Below are 20,325 nucleotides of genomic sequence, written 5' to 3' on the forward strand. Positions count from 1 at the left end.
GCGTCGAGTGAGCTAGACTCGGAGGGGGCAGGCCGCTCTACTGGGTTATCCCCGGTCTTTACTGTTCCGCGGGAGCGCTCCGCGGCTCCTGCTGCTGGTGCTGTTCAACGAACCTCAATGGTCAAGGTCGTCACACACCTGCAGTGGCGCGAAACTGCGATCCATCCGACTTGGCCATACTCGAAAGGTGCACATCCTCCGTGGGTTGGAATCTTTGCTGCGGATGTCACGACTTGCCAGATGTGCCCCCTGGCAAATCATGCGGCCACTCGAGAGGCTAGGACACACAAAGTTTGGGGGAGGGGGAGCAATTGAGCGGCGAGCCCTCATGGCCTTACCCATACGATGTACACGCGCAGCTATCGAAAGCGCGCTCTGAAGGTTTTGTTTGTCAAAGCTGACAGGCCGGGGTTCGGTCCAGACCCTCCCCTCAAACCGCCATGCGAAGTACCCTGGGTAGAGAGAGAGAGAATGGGGTAGATTTCACGATGTTTCTCCCATGATCCAGGAAACGATTGGGCCGGCGGCGGCCGCATCCTTTGAAGCTGTTTCAAACGACGGACAAGATCTTTCTCCCCTAGATCTTTGCACAGCCCAGAACCAGACTAGGTAAATCTCAGGGACCGTCACATCTCGCACACAAACCGGACAAAACAAGCGCGGACAAGTGTTGTTGAACAACCGGGGCGGCAGTTCCCAGAGCGATGGCTCGGATCCTAACTTGGGCGGAGTGGCATGTATGTCTTGTGATGGGAGCGAAGATGTGGCATCGCCCTCCCCTTTCCAATCTGGAACCCCCTCCTGACCTTCCACCAGGAAGCGGCCGGGCCCCTGTCTGCTGCTTGCGCTCTGGTTGGACGCAGGCTTCCAGAAGAATGCGGGTTTCACTCACACAACTGAGTCTCGGGTCTTGACATTGCTGGACCCCCTTCAATCGAATGTGGGGTAAGGATAGTGTATCTGTACTTGTCCATGAGCAAGACTGGTCCGTCTGTTATCGGCGATGGATGGATTATTCCTGTCAATATTGTTGAATTGGCCACCGGACCCGGGCTCAAGACGGTCGGTGATTGCGGTGTCTTCGGCTTCAATTTCGGGAGCCCTCGTCGTTCTGAGAACATGGCCCGGGATGAGGATGGGTTTCTCTGTCTCTAGCCGTGCGAAGCGATATTGCAGAAACATATCAAAGCTCTCCTGTGAGTTGTACCCATATACGTGTCCTGCCGAAGCTGTCACGCACGCGCACCCCAAAGTGGGATTTGCCCACGCGCAGGCCAGCCGGGGCATTACGAGTTGCTCTGCAAATCCCGCCTGCCCCTTGGGTATGGCCGTGGCAACCGTCACGATGATGCAGGCTCTGTCACATATCTCTTCGCACCCGACCCTTTTTAGCCGGGAGCAGCTCACGACGACGGGGCCAGCCACACCCCGGGGATGCTGGAACGGTCGGCTCCACAACTCACGCCATGCCGCGCCGCCGGTGTGACCGCGACGAGCAGTAGCGCAGTGAAAGCCCGCGACGACGGATTTGCAAACGCGAGACCCTTGCTCCCGGCGCTGCCCCGTTGAGGAGGACTTCGGGGAGGGCTCGCTGGGGGGAGGCGCTGCGCGAGGACCGAGTCGAAAAGGGGCAGGAGGGGGTATCCTGCGAAGCTTCTTACGGATGCTTGCAGACGAAGGAGATTTTTTCTTCCATCTTCTTTTCTCATTTTGGCAAGTGCTCGAGCCAGGGGTCTGGACAGGAGAGAGGAAAAGGAGGCGGCACATCGTGACAAGCCCCCGATCGAGAGGGCGCCCCTTTGCTCGACCTCAAGGGGACAGACGGCCTGAAAGCCCCGGCACGCGTCCGGGAACAAGACTGTCATCACCGTCGACCCCCGCGGGCATGTGGCGAGGCCCTCCGCCGGCTGAAGGAGTCTGCGTCGAATGGACAGTTTCGAAACCTTTTTCAGATATGGGCCATGGCCTAGACCAGATACTTCGAACGAACTGGCTGGCACGCAGTATCCAGGTCTACCCGTAGGCCTTGGCACCAGGGCCGGGTCACGAAGGAGACTTTTCGTCCGGTTTCTCACACTTGGAAAGGACGGGGAGGGCGCCTTTACTCCCCCCCCCCCCCCTTCGTCTTTTGTCTTTCGGCCTGCGGAAATATTCGGTGCGCTTATCTGTGTGTATGTCCGCGTGGGCGTGTTCCTGGGACAGGCAGAGAAGGGGTGGGTTACATGGCATCGACCCCGGGATGCCCAGCAGGCACAAGGTACGGGGCAGGCACATGCCTTAACCCGGGGCCAGATTCCGACGTCACGCAGGGAGATCCCATCTCAGAGAGGCAGCGCCGTTTCAGCATGTTGGCCGTCCCGTCCTGCAGGTCCAGTGTCACGCTGTGTGTGTGTGTGTGTGTGCTGTGATGGTAATTGCAACGGTATTGTACAATGTACCTGAATCACATCCCGGAGATGCCCCGTGCTGAGCTCGTGTGAGCCTATCGACGGTTGAGTTTCTCGTGCCTGGAGTTTGCAGAGCTTAATAAAATGGCGGCCCATCGGCGAGGTGTGGCTCGCGTTGCAGGTAATGCTGATATGTCCAGAAAGTCGCAAATGGTCGTGGCATTGGCTGAGTTGCTGGAGAAAAGGGTTAGTTGATGTTAATTGTCTTCATTGTTATCTTGATTGCCTTGGACGGAAACTTGAGTGAGTAATACCAGGGATGATTTCCAGCCGGTGAAAACAAACGTTGAGTGGAGCCAAGCCGAGTCGGAAACGGGTCTACTGTGTGTGGCGTTGAGTGTGGCTTGGCGCAATGGAGCTTGATTTGCGCGGCTGGAGCTACCCCTCTAGTCCAAATGTGGCAAGTGCTTCCAACGACATCACGAGAGGAGTTCGAGATATCAAATTTCTGGAGACTGGAGCTCCGCAAACTCAGCAGTTGACACCCACACATGTTGCGATCTCTTCTGTCAAAGGGGTCGATTCCGCTCAGAGCAAGTTTCACCCGCCTCACCAGCCCCCAGAGCCACGCAGCCGCCTTCGGCACCACTACCGCAAAGATGGCGACCACCTCGGCAAACAGGGACCCAAACACCCTCTCCAACTACGGTGCCTGGCTGACCAAGCACACCACGGCCAACTTCACCATCGACTTCAAGGACAAGTCTCTCAAGGGCTCCGTCACGCTCGAGCTCGAGTCCCTGACGGATAAGCAGAGCAAGGAGATTATCCTCGACTCGAGCTTCCTCTCAATCTCGGGCGTCAAGGTCAACGCCGCCACCTCAACTTGGGAGCTCAAGGACCGTGTGGAGCCCTACGGCGCACCACTGCATGTCTTTGTGCCCCAGGGCGCCGCCAAGGGCGACATCGTCAAGGTGGATGTCGACCTGGCCACCACGGACAAGTGCACCGCGCTGCAGTGGCTCACGCCCGCCCAGACGAGCAACAAGAAGCATCCGTACATGTTCTCGCAGTGTCAGGCCATCCACGCCCGCTCGCTTTTCCCCTGCCAGGATACCCCCGACGTCAAGTCGACGTACACCTTCGTCCTCGCGTCGCCACTGCCTGTCGTGGCCAGCGGCGTCCTCGTCGAGGGCGAGGCCGAGAAGAAGGGCGATGACACGGTGTACCGTTTCGAGCAGAAGGTTCCGATCCCTTCGTACCTGTTCGCGCTGGCATCCGGCGACATCGCAACGGCGCCCATCGGCCCTCGCAGCATCGTCGCTACGGGACCCGATGAGCTCAATGAGTCGCAGTGGGAGCTGCAGAACGACATGGAGAAGTTCATGGAGGTCGCCGAGAAGCTCGTGTTCCCCTACCGATGGGGTCAATACAACGTGCTGGTGCTCCCGCCCAGCTTCCCCTACGGAGGCATGGAGAACCCTATCTACACCTTTGCGACCCCGACCATCATCAGCGGCGACAAGCAGAACGTGGACGTCATCGCGCATGAGCTGAGTCACTCTTGGAGTGGAAACCTGGTCACCAGCTGCAGCTGGGAGCACTTGTGAGTTGTAGACGCTGGCGAGATTTCAGTGGCGGAACCGATGCTAATAATTCTATTCTAGCTGGCTCAACGAGGGATGGACCACGTACCTCGAGCGCCGTATTGGCATGGCTGTTCATGGCGACGCGGAGCGCGACTTTTCTGCCATTATTGGCTGGAAGGCTCTCGGTACGTCAAAGGGTTCTTCCCCCTTTAGGCGACAGCAATCATACTGACTGGTTACGCAGAGGACGCCGTCGCCCTTTTCGGCAAGGATTCCGAATTCACCAAGCTCATCATCAACCACAAGGGTATCGACCCCGATGATGCCTTCAGCACCGTCCCTTACGAGAAGGGTTTCCATTTTCTCTACTACCTCGAGGGCCTTGTTGGCCGCGATGCCTTTGACAAGTTCATCCCCCACTACTTCACCAAGTGGTCTCGCAAGTCCCTCGACTCGTTCGAGTTTAAGGAGACCTTCTTAGCCTTCTTCAACGGCCTCGGCGACGAGGAGATCAAGAACAAGGTTGCCTCCGTCGACTGGGACAAGTGGTTCTACCAGCCCGGTCTGCCGCCCAAGCCTGAGTTCGATACAACCCTGGCGGATGTCTGCTACAAGCTCGCCGAGAACTGGAAGGACGAGAGCTTCAAGCCCTCTCCCGAGGACGTCGCCTCCTTCTCCGGAAACCAGAAGCTGGTCCTGCTCGAGACCATCGAGAAGTTCCCCAGCCCCCTGTCCGCCGACCGCGCGCGCCTGCTGGGAACCACGTACGACCTCGTCTCGTCGCGTAACGCCGAGCTCAAGACGGCCTACTATAAGATCGCCCTCGCCGCCGAGGACTCATCCGCGTATCAGGGCGCCGCCGACCTGCTGGGCAACGTCGGCCGCATGAAGTTCGTGAGGCCCCTGTTCCGCTCGCTGAACAAGGTCGACCGCGAGCTTGCACTCAAGACGTTCGAGAAGAACAGGGACTTTTACCACCCTATCTGCAGGGGAATGGTGGAGAAGGATCTTGGTCTTGTGTAAAGTAGTAAAATCGGCCGCCCCCCCGTCAATAAGAAGAAATTAGCAAAAAAGGAGGATCAAACATACCCGCGTAACAAGAAGGGATGCAGTTGTCTGTATTCTGCCTATCCCGGTACGTTGGGCCTTTTATTGTACCCGACAGATCACGAATCATTGTTAAAAGACGTATTAACGGGATGGAGCAAGCCATGGAATCGAAACTGATGCCTTTTCAGTGCTGAAACATCCTCAAAGATGGTCCCCCACAACGTTCACCCTGCGCAAGTACGCACTCGAAGAACCAAATACCTGTTCCAATTGTCTTCGACCACAACCCCCCTTCGTCCACGCTACTGCCTTTTAATGAGCTCTCTTGATGCATGCTACAGTCAGCCGTCGTCCAGACGTCTTATGGTGCAGGTTGCACCTCACACAATCACAAGCTCGCGGTACAACCACCACAAGCTACAAGAAGGAATGTCCCCGAGGAATTGGATAATCACAAACAAGCATCTACTTTCCAAGGCGTGCAACTCTGTTTGTTTGAACAAACTGACCGCGTTGGACGGTGACCCTTGCCATCATGAAGGTTTGGTTCCTATCTTTCCATTAGATACGCCCAAGGTAATGCTGCTCGCGTCCTCACGCAACTGATGCACCTCACAGCTGCCCTTCTTCCGCCCGTTCGTTCGCCCTGGAGGTCTCACGCTTGTCGGCGTCGGCGTTCGGCATCGCGGGCAGTCGAGCATGAGTAAAAACGCGACCATCACGCTACAAGGGAAATATGCTACCCCCTCACCCCACCCCGCCCGTAGAGACGAAAGGGGGGGGGGGCGGGGGGGGGGGCTCGTTGTTCCTTCACAACTTGGCCTGCTCCTGCGGCGAAAGCTTCCGCAGCGCCGGCCCAGCCCGGCTGCCGTCACCGGCCATCCGCAACGTCGTCTCCCCGCCGACGGCCTTTCTCAGCCTCCACTTGTCCCGCAACGCCGTCGACGCCTTGCGCTCGAAGCAGTCCGCGACGTGTGTGCCGATGACCGGGAGGAACTTGAAAGCACTGTGGTTCTCTGAATCAGCAATCTCTCTCTCTCTCTCTCACACACACACACACACACACACACACACACACACACACACACACACACACGTTTCCTCCTCCTTTCCCCCTCGAAATTCAACCGATCCGTGGAAAATGGAAATGCCAGAAAGGAAGCGGGTGGGGGAACACTCACTGTCCAGCACCGCCGGTCGCGAAAAACAAACCCTCCAAGTCGGGGTGGTAATCCACCACGAAGTCACCCTCGGGCGTGTCGGTGTACCAGCACAACCGGCGGTAGACCCATTCCCTCTCGGCGAACTCGGGGAAGAACAGCCGCACGCCGTCCCGCAGCCCCTCGTCCGCGTCCCGCGGCAGGAACCCGGACGCGGCGTTGCTCCCCACCAACTTCGGGCTCGACACCTTTCTCCTCATTCCACCACCCGTCGCCTCCCCGTTCCCGTTCCCCTCACCATCATGCCCGTGGCTCGCCACGGTCGGCGCCTCGGCCTCGAACTCGGTCGCGTACCCGAAACCGTGCCTCGCGACCTTGAGCAGGTTCGTCTCCGGCGTCGGCGGGAAACAGAAGACGCCCGTGCTCATGTTCACCATGACCGGCATGTCCCTCACCCTTTCGGCCTCGTCGTCCGACAGCCGGATGAACCCCACCGGCTGCGCCGACGCCGCGACCGCGTGGCTGACGCCCGGCACCACACGATTCGTCCACGCGCCCGTCGCGAGCACGACCCTCTCCGCCTCCAGCGTCGTCCCCGCCGCCGTCCGCACGCCCGTCACCCGCTCTTCCCCCCCCGCCCCCTGCCGCCGCAGCAGCGACACGACCGTCCCCTGGGCGCCCGTGACGAACGAGACCCCCGCGAGGGTGCACCGGCCCGCCAACGTGCGGATGGCGCCCGCCGCGTCGGCCCATCCGCCCGCCCTATTGTGCGTGGCCGCGAACTCCCGCAGGTCCGCTTGCACGCCCCTGTACAGCCTCTTGACCTCATCGTCGGCGTGCGGCGGCTCGAAGAACTCCAGCGGCCTCTCTCTATCCTGGGCCGTTTTCCACTGGCGGTACTTTTCAAAGTACGGGCTTGGGCGCTCCCTCTCGTCGGCCATCATGACGAAGCCGGACTCATGGTAGTGCGGCCTGTACACCTCGGAGGTGCGCCAGCCTTGGAGTGCGTCGGCCGCCAGGGACGAGTACAGCGGGTCTGCGTACTCGGTGCGGATGATGCGTGAGACGTCGACGGAGCTACCGTCCGGGACGGGCGGTAGGAAGCGGTCGAGGATCGTGACGGAGGTGTAGCCCCTATTGGCGGCGAGCTCATGAGCGAGGCTTAGGCCGAAGACGCCAGCGCCGACGATGAGCACGGGGGTGGATTTAGGTGACATTGTCAAGTAAGATTATATAGGTTTGTGTATATTTGTGTTGTGGTGAGAAAGTGTGAGACGGGTTACAGTGGACGGTGTCAGATGTAGACCAGGTCGAACAGAGCCCCGAGAGCCTTCACTTTCTGCACAAAACGAGCGTGGATGAGTGAGCCTGCAAGTGACAAACTAAAGAGTTGAAAGAGAAAAATCTCAGAGTGAGCTGAGATCAAAGCGTGGAAATCGGGCATGGTATGTTTTTAAACCGTCGAGACGTCCATGTTGGTGGTGGCTGCCAGGGAGGATGAGTCGAAGTGGGAACGGGCCGGCTACCGTGCCCACCTTTTGACCAAATGCATCGAGTGGAGCCTGTCGCGAGTCGCATCTGCGGGTCTTGCAGGCCTCGCATCGAGTAAAAGATGAAGGGGAAGGCGTCATTGTGGACCCGTTGCGGATACATTTAGCTTCTCTCTCACTCCCGCCGTCCGGTCCTCCGGAGTCGGCGCTGTGGATATATATATGCATGCGGGACGGAGCGGGCTCGGTCGGTTCCAAATACCGGAGGATGCCGGGCGGTAAGGGAATCTCACCAAGGGGCTGACAGGTTACGTCAAGCTAGGTAAAACAAATGACCATTTCGACTGAAATACTCCCGAAGATAATCCTAGTTACGTTTCCAATATACAGTCTCATCGCACCTTGCATAGGTAACCCCGAAATTCACGCCCTCCATAGTCCGTTCGTCCCATTAATGGAACTGGTCCTCTGTTACGCCCTTGCCCATGGCAGCGGTACTGCTGATACCGCCCGTGACCATCTTCTGCAGCTCGTCGACGTACGTCGCACCGCTCCACTTCTGATGCTTGACTACGTCGACGCCCGAGTCCATCTCGGGCTCCTGCACGAGCTCGCCGTACGCCCGCATGCCCTGTTGGCTGTATGCCTTGGCGAACTTATCGCTGATAAGCGCCGTCGTGTGCAGGCCAGCGAGCGTAATGAACTGCCAGCAGTAGCCGAGCGACGCGAGGCGGCGGATGTACGTTTCCTGTTCTGCACGAGGCATCGCCGTCTTCCAGTTGAATGAGGGCGAGAGGTTGTAAGCGAGCCTACACGGGAGAGAAATCACACGTTAGTATCCGGTTGCCTGAAAGCTTTGGCTTGTTCTCGTTGCAACTTACTTCTGCTCGGGCCACACGGCGTGGACGCCCTTGGCGAACTCCTGGGCCTGCTTGAAGTCGGGCAGCTTGCTCTCCATCCAAATGGCATCGCAGTAAGGTGCGTAGGCGATGGCACGGTTGATAGCGCAATCGCAGCCGCCCTTGAGGCGGTAGTAGCCCTCGCGCGTACGCGGGGAGTCCCAGTCGAAGTGAACATCGGCACCGAGGATTCCCTTCGCAAGGGCGCGTGCCTCGACGTTGCTCTTGCCTTTGGCAGCCGAGAGGTACTTCTGGACCAAGCCGTCCTTGTTGGGCTGGGGGCTGGCCTTGATGGCATCGACGACGGCCTCGTCGAAGCGCTTGAGATTGGCCTGCTTGAGCCAGTTGTCCTCAATGGCCTGGAGCTGCTCGCCGTTCTTGCCGGCGAGCTCGGCGGCGATCATGAGGTCATTCAGGGGCTGGAGGCTGGGGTTGGTGGAACCGAGGATGAAGGCGTGGTCGCGGGGGTCAATGTTCGTGCTGAGGAGGGTGGCAGCCTCGGCGTCGGTGCGGGCGACAGCGATGAGGTTGGAGCCCATGATGTCGGCCTGGGCACGGATGGCGACGAGGCGATTAATGTGCTCCTGGATGGGCACGAGGACCTTGCCGGCCATATGGCCGCACTTCTTGGTGCCGGGGGCCTGGTCCTCGATGTGGATGCCGGCAGCGCCCTTCTCAATGAAGAGCTTGGTGAGCTTCATGACGGCGGTCAGACCGCCGTGGCCGGTATCGGCGTCGGCGATGATGGGTCTAAGGTAGTCGACATTGGCGAGCTTGGCGCGGGCCTCCTTCGGGACGCTCAGGCGCTCTTGTCGCTGCTTCCGGTCGTGGAAGAGCTGGGCCATGAACAGGTGGGCGACCTTGTTGGGGACGGTCGTCTGCGAGGGCTGGTCAGCAACAAAGGGGGGCGCCGAGAAGACACAGACGAATGGCTCACGTAGGGGTAATCTGCCAGATCCGGGCCAGGTTCGTCCGAGGCGGAGGCGGTCGAGGATGACTGCCAGCCCGAGACGTAGACGGTGTCGAGGTACTTGGCCATCTGGGTGACCATTGTGGGCTCCAGACAGCCGTAAGTGTAGCTGGCGTCCCTGTTCTTGAAGCGCTTCTCGAGAATGTCGAACAGCTTCTTGGACTGGGCGTTGCTCGGGTACTCAATCTTGAGATGGCCTCTCTTGGAAACGATCTGCTCGGCAGTGAAGGGCCGCTTGGTGTTTCTCCATCGCGGCTCGCTCCACCACTGCTTCACTTGGTCAACCTCCTTCTGGAAGAGGTCGTCCTCGACATTGGGGTCCACAGCGGGGTTGACCATGTTGTTGGCAGCCATAATGAGTGATGTGGGCAGCTTGTATCTGCCGGGAAGATGACGCTATTCCGAAGGGATGTTGAGAAAAGAGGTTTGCTCGGGAATATGCCTCGAGACAATGTTATAGCAATCGAAGAATGGGAGCGGAGGTGCGACAAACACCTAGAGACTTGGCAGGCCAGGGACAAGACTTGTAGTGTAGGATAGCACCAGATTAATGATGCTATTCAGAGCTCAATTGATGGCAGACGGAGATGAAGGATGGATATGGGAAGGAGGGTTTTCGGAGAGGAAGATGGAAGGAGGGGGAAAAGTCAATCTCGCAAGAGTCACAAGCAAAAAAAAAAAGTTGGAAACCCAAGAACATGCGGCAGACATAAATAACAATAAAGGAAGTCGGAGCAAGCACTAGCAGGACAAGGCATGAGGGCCGCCGGCAGTGTTCGGCCAAAAGGCGTTCCTGGACCAATCGTCTTACATCTGTTTCGAGACAAGTACCTTTGACCTTGGGCGCTGGCCAGCTATTGAACAGTGTGTGGTGTGAGAGACTCTTCCGGTTGCTCGCTCATCTGTGCCTAGTCGGCGTGTCGAGGCCATGACCGTGGGTAAAACAAGAAACCTCGGAAGCAGTTGAGGTAGGTACAGTGTACCTTTTTTTGTCTCGTCCGTTGCCAGTACTTGTACACTACTGTGTGGGCAATAGTCCATGGTCGTCGTCTCCTGGTGTGTGGGGAGGGGACGGAATGCCTACGGAATGGATGCCCGGGGTTGTGGCCAGTCCTCGAAAGTGACGTGAGGTTGGCCGGTCTTGGTCGTCGTCGTCGTGGTGTCAGTGTCAGTCTGGATTCGGCTCAAAGGGGGAGACAGACGGACTAGGGGGGCGAAACCGCATGTGGCTGGCTTCTTTCCCCATTGCCGTCATTGGCCAAGTTGCCGAAGCTCCTTGCATCTTCCCCCGCCGTGCCCCGCCATGCTGCCGTGACCGTGACCCTCTTTCTCTCTCTCTCTCCATCCCCCCCATCTCTCCCTTCCCGCTGTGCGGTCGGCCGGTGTTAGTGTCTGTCCCCTGTGCAGTGCAGCCGGCCGGGCCATGGGAGATAGTCTACGGACTGCCAAACTACATACATGCCATCCGCACGCTGTCGACTCTGACGTCTGCCGACGCCGACCTTCTGCAACGCCGCCTCGGCGACACGCCTGATGCTCGAGGGGTTGCAGGCTTGCATCATGCATTTACCTAACGTCCTGGTTTGTTTGCAATACAGGATCATCAGTCCCAAGCAGTCACGCATACTTTCCTGGGCCACAGCTGGCTGGAATAAAGCCTTGTCTTGCCTGATAGCGCCTGAGCGAGAGCTTCTCCCCGTCCCAGTATACTGGTACCTGAGCTACCTAACGAAGAGGAGGTGGGGGGGAGGGTACAACCTTTGCTTTGCGGGGTAGTAGAGCCCTCGAGCGAGCATGTGAAGACTCGTTGTGCCCGAGTCGAGTCTAATTCGAGTCGGGGGACGGAGAGGCTGATGAGTGACGGATGACGCTCCTGGTGTGTCTCACACATTCCGCCCTCAGCTTCCTCTCTCCTTCTCCTCCTCCTACCTCCCTAAAAAGATACCTCGGCCCTTACTCGCATCGCACCGAATATTCCGCCCGAACCCAGCCGCCCATGCGACCATGATTTCCCGGAATCACCCTACCATAAAACCGTGCCATGCTCCGAATGTCCTCCTGTCAGTCACATGCCTTGCCTCAGCCAGCCACCCACACCCACCTTGGTCCTCGTCCTCCTTCCATATCATCCTCGAATGAGCACCAAGATGGCACGGAACTTGCCCGATCGACACGTGCCGCCTCGCTTCTTTGTTCCCCTCGGCCCATCCCCATTTCCCCAACTTTTCACATTACACTTTCTCCAAGGTTGATTGATTCATCGCATTGGGTGCGTGTCTGTCTTGGTCTGGCTTCGCAGCCACTCTAACCTCTTTTGAACATTCTTAACAGACAGCCGTGCCTTCATACAATCAATCAAGCCCAAATACCATGCATACAACAACATTCAACTTCGGTCCCCTTGCCAACTCCTTTCCCAACCTCCAATACCCGACATGCCGCGGCAACAACGCACAAAAAGAATACGACACTTGGTCTGAGGCAAAGCAACCTGTATGCTCACAAACATCCCACTTGGATGAGCATTGGTTGGTACTGTGCGACCGCGCTCAAAGCATCCACTTTGCACTACCACCAACCACTACGACCTCTATCCACATCGACACGCGCTCAGGAAAGCTCAGCCAGATGCTTCTCGTTGTTCTGCTCGATCGCATCGTGGAAGGTATTGTACGGTGTGAGTGTACCCAGAGCACGCCGCATGTGCGCGTTGACGATTTGCAGGCCGTAGACGTAGCTGGCATTCACCCATCCGAATCTGGTCTCCCGTCAGTACCGCTGATCACGCCAAATACATCGCCTCACCCGACAACTTACCCTTCCTTGGCCACGCCCTTGAAGTCGAGGCCCTGATTGCCGTACTCGGCATCGACCCTGTGGGGGTCAATCGGGCGCGTCACGTCGTACTTCTCCACCACTACCCCGTTGAAGTCGACAAACGCCTTGGTGATCATGAACAGCCATTTGTACGCCAGACGCTCGGCCTCGTCGGTGAAGCTGTACCGTACCAGTCCCGTCCACGCGAGCATCTGCTGCGGTGCCCAGCCGTAAGGGTAGTCCCATTGACGGTTGGGCCTCTCCAGACCCACCACGCCGCGAGATTCTTCTGTGCCTGACAAGAGACCGCCGACGGCCTCGAACTTGGGCAGGGCCTTTTGCACCATCGTCGCCGCTTGCTTGGGCGACGCCACACCCGCCCACAAGGCCCAAAAGGTTGTGCAGCTTTCATACGTGCACTGCTCCTTCTCGACCGTGTTGTAGTCGAAGTACATGCCCTCTTCCTCGTTCCAGAGGTACTTGTCAATGGCCAGCTTTCTGCGCTTTGCCCGGCGGTCCCAGATGGCCGACGTCACCACCTCGCCGGCCTTGAGCGGTCCGACAGCAAACTCGGCCGGGATCACCAACTTGTCATTGAACACGTTGCGGATCGTGCGCGCAATGTCTGTCTCGTACTTGAACAGGAGCGAGTTCAGGTCGATGGTGGCCAGGTTGGCGCAGACCTTTTCGAGCCGGTATGATGTGTCGTGGCCTGACTCGCGCACGGCTCGGTCGTGCAAAAAGTACTCATCCAACTCGGGCTCCTTGATCTTACCACTGTTGTAGGCCTGCACAAACTCCTGCCAGCTTATGCCATGCTTCTCTGCGTAGGGCTCGAGAACGTGGACAAAGTGGCCCGCCTCGGTTTCGGGTGGGACTCCCAGCCCTTCAGGCCGGTATCTCGAGAGGCCCGTCACAGGGTCCAGGCGAGGTTCGGCGACCCAGACGCTGTGGTACTCCTTGATGGCAGCGAGCATGGATGTTCGGAGGAACTCCTTGGCGTCAGGCTCATGCTTGATCTTTTCGTAGACGCGGAGGGCCATGTCCGTGAGGAACGGCGGCTGAGAACGGCACAGATAGTAGGAGCGGGTGGCGTTCAGGATCTTGCCATAGTGTCGAATGCAGAAGCAGAAGTTCTGCACCATGGACTTGGCGAGATGGACCTTGTCGTTAACAAGAAGTCCCAGAGACTCCATGTAGCTGTCCCAGCCGTACAATTCGTTGAAGCGACCCCCGGGCACGACAAAGGGGAGGCCCCTCAGTGTTTCCTCGCCCGTCTTGGGGTCCTTGATCTTCTCCATCTCGACGGCGAGGAGGCCCGGCTTGGCATTCATGTCGCGAACCAGCTCGGGAGTGATAACCTCGGGGAGCTTCTGGACGTCCAAGCGAATCTCCGGCCTGTCCTTGGCAACCTTGGTGTAGAACTCTAGCTGCTCGGGGGCCCCGGCGGGAACGTAAATGCGAGGGCGAGGGTCATCGGTCCAGTCCTTGGGGTCCTTGGCCGCAATCTCGACGGACGAGGCATCGATTCTTCTCGTCAATCCCTCCCAGAAGTGATCACGAATAAGTCTCGACAATCGGTTGACGGGGTTCTCGTTCAACCGACCCTCGTCAAGGATGATCTGCTTGCGGCCGTATTCCTTGGCCAGCGAGAGCTCCTGCAACAGGTTGGAGAGCATGTAGGTGCCTCGGACGTCGAAACGGTTGTGGCCCGCGGACGCGGCGGTCCTCAACGACCACACCTGCACGAAAACCATGTCAACTCAGATTTCAAAGCAATGTTGGAGCGGGAAGACGGGCCAACGGGCACATACCTTGGGGCCATTGTCCTCAATGGTAATCTGCATGTTCCCGTCGGTATCCTCCTGGGCCTGCAAACTCTTCAGCGTCTCGTCTACCTGGATGAGAAACTTTCGGTTGTGAGGGATCGTGGATTCGTCTGAATAAAATCATGATCAGCAATTCGGCCATTAGACAGCAAACCATTCACAGTTCGGGGGGGCGGACTGACCGTGACTGCCTCGACGGAAGGGTTCGCGAAGCCCCATGCGCTCAAACTGCTGGAATAAGCTGTTCTGGAGTCGAGTTAGCTCATCCTTGCTCAAGGTGCGAAGTGCGGTGACAGGCGGTCAGGGATGGGAGGTCGACAGCGTAATCATACCTGCGAGTAGGTCCGGGTTCGAGGGCCAGCGCGGTTGACGTGGCGCTCCTCCGAGGTGTAGTAGGTTTTGGCATCGTCGAAAACACCGGCGCCGTGGTCCTCGCTGGAGCCGCGGGGACGGCGTTGGCTCGTCGGGGATGTCATGGTCGAACAGCCTCGGCGGGGTCGGGGAGGGCGATTGTTTGGTGACAAACACGGGATGGGATGCTGCGATTGAGAATTGACTCTGGCGGGACGAGCGAGGATGGTCGATATAGGTGCGAGTAGATGCGATGACTGCTAGTCTGATCAAAGCCGGATTGGAAAGGGTGTCGAAAACAGAACAAGGTAAAGAGAAAGTCGTGCTGCGTCTGAGTCGTGGCGGCGTCGTTGGCTCGGTGAGCAATGGGGGGAAATTTGTTGTGTGAGAATTGAGTGTCACGAGGCCCCGGATTGTATGGGAGAGACAAGGGCGGCGGCGTGGGATGGATAGTGGCCGATGCAGTGCGGTCTCACCGTCTCTCAGCTCAGCAATGCGGCAAGAGGGGCCAGGGTTGACAAGTAATAGGCTGATACTTCAGGTAGGTAGGTAGGAAGGGGTAGCAGCTCAAGCAAGCACGCAAGGTACAGAGCTAGGTTTGGGGGTAAGGGGGGTTCGTGCAGGCCGTGCTGTAATAGGTGACAGTAAGAGAAAGAGGAGAGGGAGTTGGACGTTTGCAGAGGAGACGTTGGCCCTTCTACCCGCTTGCCGTTGGAGCAGCAAAGATACCTAGGTAGCTATCAAGATAATGCCAGGCTCTTCCGCCGTCATCACATGGAAAACTCAGAGATCCCCAACGAAGGTATTCACCACTTTTAATTCCAAGAATTTGGGCCTCTCGCTCTCCATGAAGTTCCAATGACGATATCGCTGCCAGTGGTCTCCCCCACGCCCCAGTGGGGACCCATGCACCAGTAACACCACCTATCACTACATCACCTCGCCTCAGCTCCGGCTCCTGCAGGGCGCCAGCGGCATTGCACTGGTGTACCAGCTAACCTCTCAGCTGGGTGCAGCTGGTGCCCAGGTACCGACCAATCAACTGCATCCGTCCCACTCCTGACCTCAACCGCCAATCATAGTAGCCATTGCCGACGTATGTGGTGGGCCCGATCTCACTGCTGTATCACCCCCCGATTTGGTCCAGCGGCAATTTCCTACCAAGACATCCAAGGCTTCAGACCCTCAGTCGAATCGCTACTGGCCTCGCAGAAGCTTGTCGACGCTCGTTGCAACCGAATTGAATGGAACTGAGCCTCACGTAACATCTTCCTTTGGATACCCAGGTAGTGGGTACGACGAATTGGTTGCCCGGTGAGATGAGTCTCCGTTGATGTGTCGCCAACTCGGGTCTTTCCTTCTACACCGACCAAACTCTCGGCAACGGCTTTACCTGCAACTCCTCTTTGTTTTTTCCGGTTTCACTCGTCATAGCTTTGCCGGTGTACGAGGCTGTAATTTCCGTTCATCAACTCTAGGAGCGGCTGTCCCCGTCGCACTTACACGGACAGTTGCGATATTCTGGTAACTGCACCCGGGTCACATGGGCGGCGAGGTTTCTTCTCCAGGATCCAGGCGCCTGGTTGGTCTATACTATCAACAGTCTCTTGGAATCAAGCCCTCGTTCATTGTAGCATTAAAATGTATACATCTGGTCGTTCAGGAATCAGCCGACTTGGCCGGTGTCTGCGATGCCATCTAATCAATCGAATTTTCCCGCTGAACAGAGCATTTATGGAAGCATGAGTTCAGTGACTGGCTATTCAATGTAGATTCCCAACTAGCAAGGCTTACTCCGCACCCTAGGATGATTCCATCTGTGGAGTGTGGATGGTTCTCACTGACGGTTCCGATCCCTAGTAGAAGCCCGAAGTGTTGGCTTTGGCATAAGTTTGACTGATGTTGATAAGGTAGCCAACTCTCGTAGTGCCATTGAGAGAGAGAGAGATTATCAGCGTTCGTTCATAACCGCTGTACGAGAGTGTGTTGATCGAACATCGTCTCCCATGGCCAGGCTAGTCCAAGTGTCCACATTAAAATACTACCAGCTGCGATAGAGAGCAGGTGTTCGTTGTCAAATATCGTAGGGATGTGAAGAACAACTGCCGCTGACCGAGGCGTTTCGTGATCTACATTGTTTGTTCGCTTGGCTTACGAATGTAAAGGGTGTCTCACGTCAGGAGGCGGCAAATCTTGTGGACAAATAGTGCCTCCGGTCGATGAATATATGGGAAGGCCGAGACAACGAACGACCCAACAATTTCTTTCCAGTCGTGTTCGCCGGTTTCTGGTTCAACTCTTGAGACTATTCTCCTCCGGGGCCTGAGTCTCGCCTCTCACATCAGCCCAGGACCCATCCCAGGATAAGCAACAAATTGTGACAGAAGACTGCCGCCTGAAGGTTTCTCTATTTACCTTGACAGGTCTACATGATACAAGATTTGGCCTTCGGGTTATCACTGGGGATAAATAGTTTCAGATAGTAACTAAGGTTGCTTATCTGCTCCCTGTCCACTTCGTGTTACGTCGTTATTCGTGTTAAGCAACAGTCCTCGCAGCTGGTCTCGGACGAAGAAACAAGTCTGGACTCTCTCGCAATAGGATGCTCAAGTTTGGTCTCGCCTGAGACTCAAAATAGTGGCTTTGCATCAATGTTCATTATGTCTGAGATGCCGTTTCAATTCCTTCACGAGTTGCTTCGCAGTCAAGTGACTAGGGGGGATTGTTCTGAAGAGCCGCTCATTGCTTGCGCCATACCCTGGGTTCTTCTGGTCGTAACAAGTTCCCGCTCGTTGTTTCCATAAGCTGAATTCCAACATGTTACTCAAGTCTGATCTCGACTCATGCTTTCACACCAAAGAACCCTGCATTCAGCCCAGTCGTGGGACTGTCAATCTTCGACACAGCTACTGATGCTCAAAACACTCGAACCCCTACTGTTGTCGCACACAAGGGTATCGATACTTATGTCAAGATAAGCCGGCAGCCCTCTATCCACTTCGACTTCGTTAAGTTCGGCCTCGCGGATACTAGAGCCCTTTGATCTCTGATTACAGGACGAAGGCTGAGACTTTCCTCTGGCCACCTCCTAGATTGAGATACGAACTTTCCCAGTCCGAGTACCTCATCTCCAGGGCACACCAACCAAGTGGCTGAAACCTTCAACAACTACGCGTGGATATAATAACCTCAGTGAACAAAAAACTTATGAACGTCTTCTTTATCGGGTGTAGTATAAGCAGTCCCTCAGTGGTCTCATCTTGGGATATCTTGACGAGAGTATAGGGCGTCTTCCGCTTCATCACATATTGTCCTAGCGTAAACATCGACATCTCCGCAGGTGGTGTGAGATATTACCTTCAGGTTGTTGAACAGCGTCATGGCCGAAGTTTTGGGCGAAGCCATTGTTAGATTGGAGACGTTGGGGTCGGGAGCATATTTCACCAGTCCTCATGGCTTTGCTTGTAGTGCTACAATGAACAGCCGGTGTTGAAAGCTTCATCTGAGTATGTAATTGAACAGATTAGCCGTACTCAATAACGCAATGGCTTTTCCAATTAGACTTGAAAAACTGTCGCAAGACATGGGGAGTCATACATAAGCATTGATTTTGGACTGGTTTGAAACGAACCCAGCACAGCAAGTTCCCGCCGCCTCATCTACTCCAGAGACCGATGAATCAGTTAAGTCGCTCTCAATGATACTATTTTCAAATTTAAATCGTTGGAGCCGAGAACGATGCTTTGTGTGAGAATCAACTTGTGCCTGAGAGCCGGCTGGAGTCAGGGAGATTATGACCACGCCTGAGGGGCAGCAGGCATTGGGAAGTGAAGACTGGCTTTCAGAACATTACGATAAAGACGAACCAATGCCATTCGAATCTGATTTTTCTCCCCAATATCAGTCTTTGGTACTTTGAATGTAAAACCTCGAAGTATATGGATGAATATCAGTCGAGACTATGCGGCAGTTCCTGTTGCTACCTATGTCAGAACTCATATCTTGACCAAGGCTTCATCAGATCTTTTCACTGTCCCGACAGGTCACATGAATGCTCAATGATTCTGGCAAGATATGCTGCCATAATCATTCAATTCAGTATCAATGCGGTTCTCAATGTTAAGATATCTAATTCATAGTCACTGTGAATGTATCATCGCTGATCTTCAATATTGCACATGTGCGTTTCGTTGCCGAGAAAGGTCTTGCCTGAGCCTGCAATATTGTTGCAGATTTCGCCGGGTCATGTCACATATTCAAGTCAAAGCTGCATTTGCAGTCTTGATAACTTGTCCTGAGGTTTGTCGTCCATGGGTCGGCCTCAGCCCGTAAACAAGCCACATATTCCGTCAACTTTTCCTCCGAAAGGCCGAGTACCTCGAGCCTAGCTCTAATCACTAGAGAATCGATGGGCCCTCGTCATCACACAAGACTGGACAATGGCCGCCCAGACAAGCCGCAAGCCGATGGATGACTTGACTCTGCCATTCGAAGGGTGACATGGACAAAGCCAAGTGAGGATTTTCCACCAAAATTGGTCTAAGCCGGCCCTGCTGTAAATAAAAATTACGCCGTATTCAAAGTCTTCTCAAAACGCGCATGTCTACCCCCAAAAACTGCGGCTTGGATTTCTAAGCAAGATGCGTGATGGAAGATTTTGTAAATGCCAAGCGCATCATTCTCATGCCTAGAGGTCAACGTCTTACTTACGATGTTCAGAGATTGCTCTGGATCATGCTGCTGGGTCCGCAACATCCGGTTTCGAATTCCAGGCATTCAAAGGCTGGGTCTACCCTCTCTCCAGCCGATAGGAAACCCGAGAATACTTAGTATGGCACAACCGTAGTCAAAGCTTATTACACCAGTGTCCCCTCCAGCGGCAATATGTGTCTAAATGAGTTCATATCTAACGTTCACTCGACTCGGAACACGGGTGTCTAATAACAACGACTCAGCGCCCGGTTTACTACAAGGTAGGGCTAAGCGCCATCATATTCGCCGACCAGTTGAGTGGTAGTGATGTTATTTAAGAAGGGCTTTCCAGCGGGACGCAACTGCGCTTACAACTACTTCTGCACCCAGAGATCAGCATCGTTTTGAGAACGGCAACTCGAGTTGTCTCCATAGCCAATCAGCCTAAACTACGTCACTACACCCCGTTGTCTCCAGAGACAACTGGGACCAACTACGTCAGTTCAAGAGAAGATCTTTCACGTAACGGTCGAACATAACGTCATATTGATACCATTATTACATGCAAGCAGATCTCTTGAGTCGTAACTCACTGTTTCCAAGTGGATCTGCTCATGTAGATGCGTGGGGTTATCTTCAACCTTAAATTGTGCGTTCTGGCTTGCACCCACCTGCACAGATCACCGACGTGTCAACCGCAAAGGATCTGACTAAGGGTTAGGAACCGAGTGGTCCTTGCAAAGAGTCGACAGAACTTGCCCAGTCTTACCAAATCGTCTTTATCCTCGGAAGAACCATGACGCAGGCTCTGGGCAGCTTGGTGTTCTGCCACAGGCTGCAGGGATATTGTCTGCCACCGACTCAGGTCCAGTATTTGGTCAGCTGTCCCGTATCCGATGAAAGCTTCCACGACACGCTTTCCGAAGTTCTCGAAGCCCCTCCATCAGGTCCTCGAGCCGTGCCAAAACCGGGTATCCCCCGTTCCGCCAACTCCCCCATCTGTGACGAGCTTCTTGTCACAGTGGGTAAAAACATCATTATGGTGTGATGTTGGCGCGGTCGGTTGCTTCCATAGTTTTCAGTGCGAGTCT

At 55.9% G+C, this 20,325-nt stretch overlaps 5 protein-coding genes across 5 annotated transcripts; 2 read left to right on the top strand and 3 right to left on the bottom strand.

The window, feature by feature from the left end:
- Nucleotides 1-1,135: 1,135 nt before the first annotated feature.
- On the top strand, nucleotides 1,136-1,908 carry CDEST_13622 (uncharacterized protein; the record flags this gene model as incomplete). The annotated part of the gene is made up of 1 exon (XM_062929778.1): nucleotides 1,136-1,908. The coding sequence occupies one exon, from the start codon at nucleotides 1,136-1,138 to the stop codon at nucleotides 1,484-1,486; it is 351 nt and encodes a 116-aa protein (XP_062785829.1). The 3' UTR covers nucleotides 1,487-1,908.
- A 984-nt stretch (nucleotides 1,909-2,892) lies between these two features.
- On the top strand, nucleotides 2,893-5,272 carry CDEST_13623 (Putative peptidase M1, alanine aminopeptidase/leukotriene A4 hydrolase, aminopeptidase N). The gene is made up of 3 exons (XM_062929779.1): nucleotides 2,893-3,993; nucleotides 4,055-4,161; nucleotides 4,221-5,272. The coding sequence occupies exons 1-3, from the start codon at nucleotides 2,939-2,941 to the stop codon at nucleotides 4,997-4,999; spliced, it is 1,941 nt and encodes a 646-aa protein (XP_062785830.1). The 5' UTR covers nucleotides 2,893-2,938; the 3' UTR covers nucleotides 5,000-5,272.
- Nucleotide 5,273: 1 nt separating this feature from the next.
- Nucleotides 5,274-7,570, bottom strand: CDEST_13624 (Putative FAD dependent oxidoreductase, FAD/NAD(P)-binding domain superfamily, MTOX family). Its single transcript, XM_062929780.1, has 2 exons — nucleotides 6,208-7,570; nucleotides 5,274-6,032 (listed from the first exon to the last, which is right to left on the bottom strand). The coding sequence occupies exons 1-2, from the start codon at nucleotides 7,401-7,403 to the stop codon at nucleotides 5,837-5,839; spliced, it is 1,392 nt and encodes a 463-aa protein (XP_062785831.1). The 5' UTR covers nucleotides 7,404-7,570; the 3' UTR covers nucleotides 5,274-5,836.
- A 443-nt stretch (nucleotides 7,571-8,013) lies between these two features.
- CDEST_13625 (Putative isocitrate lyase, pyruvate/Phosphoenolpyruvate kinase-like domain superfamily) lies at nucleotides 8,014-10,202 on the bottom strand. Its single transcript, XM_062929781.1, has 3 exons — nucleotides 9,513-10,202; nucleotides 8,558-9,453; nucleotides 8,014-8,485 (listed from the first exon to the last, which is right to left on the bottom strand). Exons 1-3 carry the CDS (start codon nucleotides 9,897-9,899, stop codon nucleotides 8,128-8,130), a joined length of 1,641 nt encoding a protein of 546 aa, XP_062785832.1. The 5' UTR covers nucleotides 9,900-10,202; the 3' UTR covers nucleotides 8,014-8,127.
- A 1,598-nt stretch (nucleotides 10,203-11,800) lies between these two features.
- CDEST_13626 (Putative glycoside hydrolase, family 37, six-hairpin glycosidase superfamily) lies at nucleotides 11,801-15,197 on the bottom strand. Its single transcript, XM_062929782.1, has 5 exons — nucleotides 14,524-15,197; nucleotides 14,374-14,437; nucleotides 14,177-14,301; nucleotides 12,363-14,104; nucleotides 11,801-12,303 (listed from the first exon to the last, which is right to left on the bottom strand). Exons 1-5 carry the CDS (start codon nucleotides 14,665-14,667, stop codon nucleotides 12,156-12,158), a joined length of 2,223 nt encoding a protein of 740 aa, XP_062785833.1. The 5' UTR covers nucleotides 14,668-15,197; the 3' UTR covers nucleotides 11,801-12,155.
- Between the last annotated feature and the right edge of the window lie 5,128 nt (nucleotides 15,198-20,325).

Source organism: Colletotrichum destructivum, chromosome 9 (genome assembly GCF_034447905.1).
Source record: "Colletotrichum destructivum chromosome 9, complete sequence".
NCBI lineage: Eukaryota > Fungi > Ascomycota > Sordariomycetes > Glomerellales > Glomerellaceae > Colletotrichum > Colletotrichum destructivum.

Bases quoted from the DNA above. Each gene is read 5' to 3' on its own strand.
- CDEST_13623 (XM_062929779.1), top strand. From the start codon at position 2,939: ATGTTGCGATCTCTTCTGTCAAAGGGGTCGATTCCGCTCAGAGCAAGT. The intron at 3,994-4,054 runs GTGAGTTGTAGA...ATTCTATTCTAG, and splicing joins AGCTGCAGCTGGGAGCACTT to CTGGCTCAACGAGGGATGGA. The intron at 4,162-4,220 runs GTACGTCAAAGG...CTGGTTACGCAG, and splicing joins TATTGGCTGGAAGGCTCTCG to AGGACGCCGTCGCCCTTTTC.
- CDEST_13625 (XM_062929781.1), bottom strand. From the start codon at position 9,899: ATGGCTGCCAACAACATGGTCAACCCCGCTGTGGACCCCAATGTCGAG. The intron at 9,454-9,512 runs GTGAGCCATTCG...CAGCCCTCGCAG, and splicing joins ATCTGGCAGATTACCCCTAC to ACGACCGTCCCCAACAAGGT. The intron at 8,486-8,557 runs GTAAGTTGCAAC...TCTCCCGTGTAG, and splicing joins GCCGTGTGGCCCGAGCAGAA to GCTCGCTTACAACCTCTCGC.
- CDEST_13624 (XM_062929780.1), bottom strand. From the start codon at position 7,403: ATGTCACCTAAATCCACCCCCGTGCTCATCGTCGGCGCTGGCGTCTTC. The intron at 6,033-6,207 runs GTGAGTGTTCCC...AGAGAACCACAG, and splicing joins GCGACCGGCGGTGCTGGACA to TGCTTTCAAGTTCCTCCCGG.
- CDEST_13626 (XM_062929782.1), bottom strand. From the start codon at position 14,667: ATGACATCCCCGACGAGCCAACGCCGTCCCCGCGGCTCCAGCGAGGAC. The intron at 14,438-14,523 runs GTATGATTACGC...ACTCGACTCCAG, and splicing joins GAACCCGGACCTACTCGCAG to AACAGCTTATTCCAGCAGTT. The intron at 14,302-14,373 runs GTCAGTCCGCCC...GATTTTATTCAG, and splicing joins CTTCCGTCGAGGCAGTCACG to ACGAATCCACGATCCCTCAC.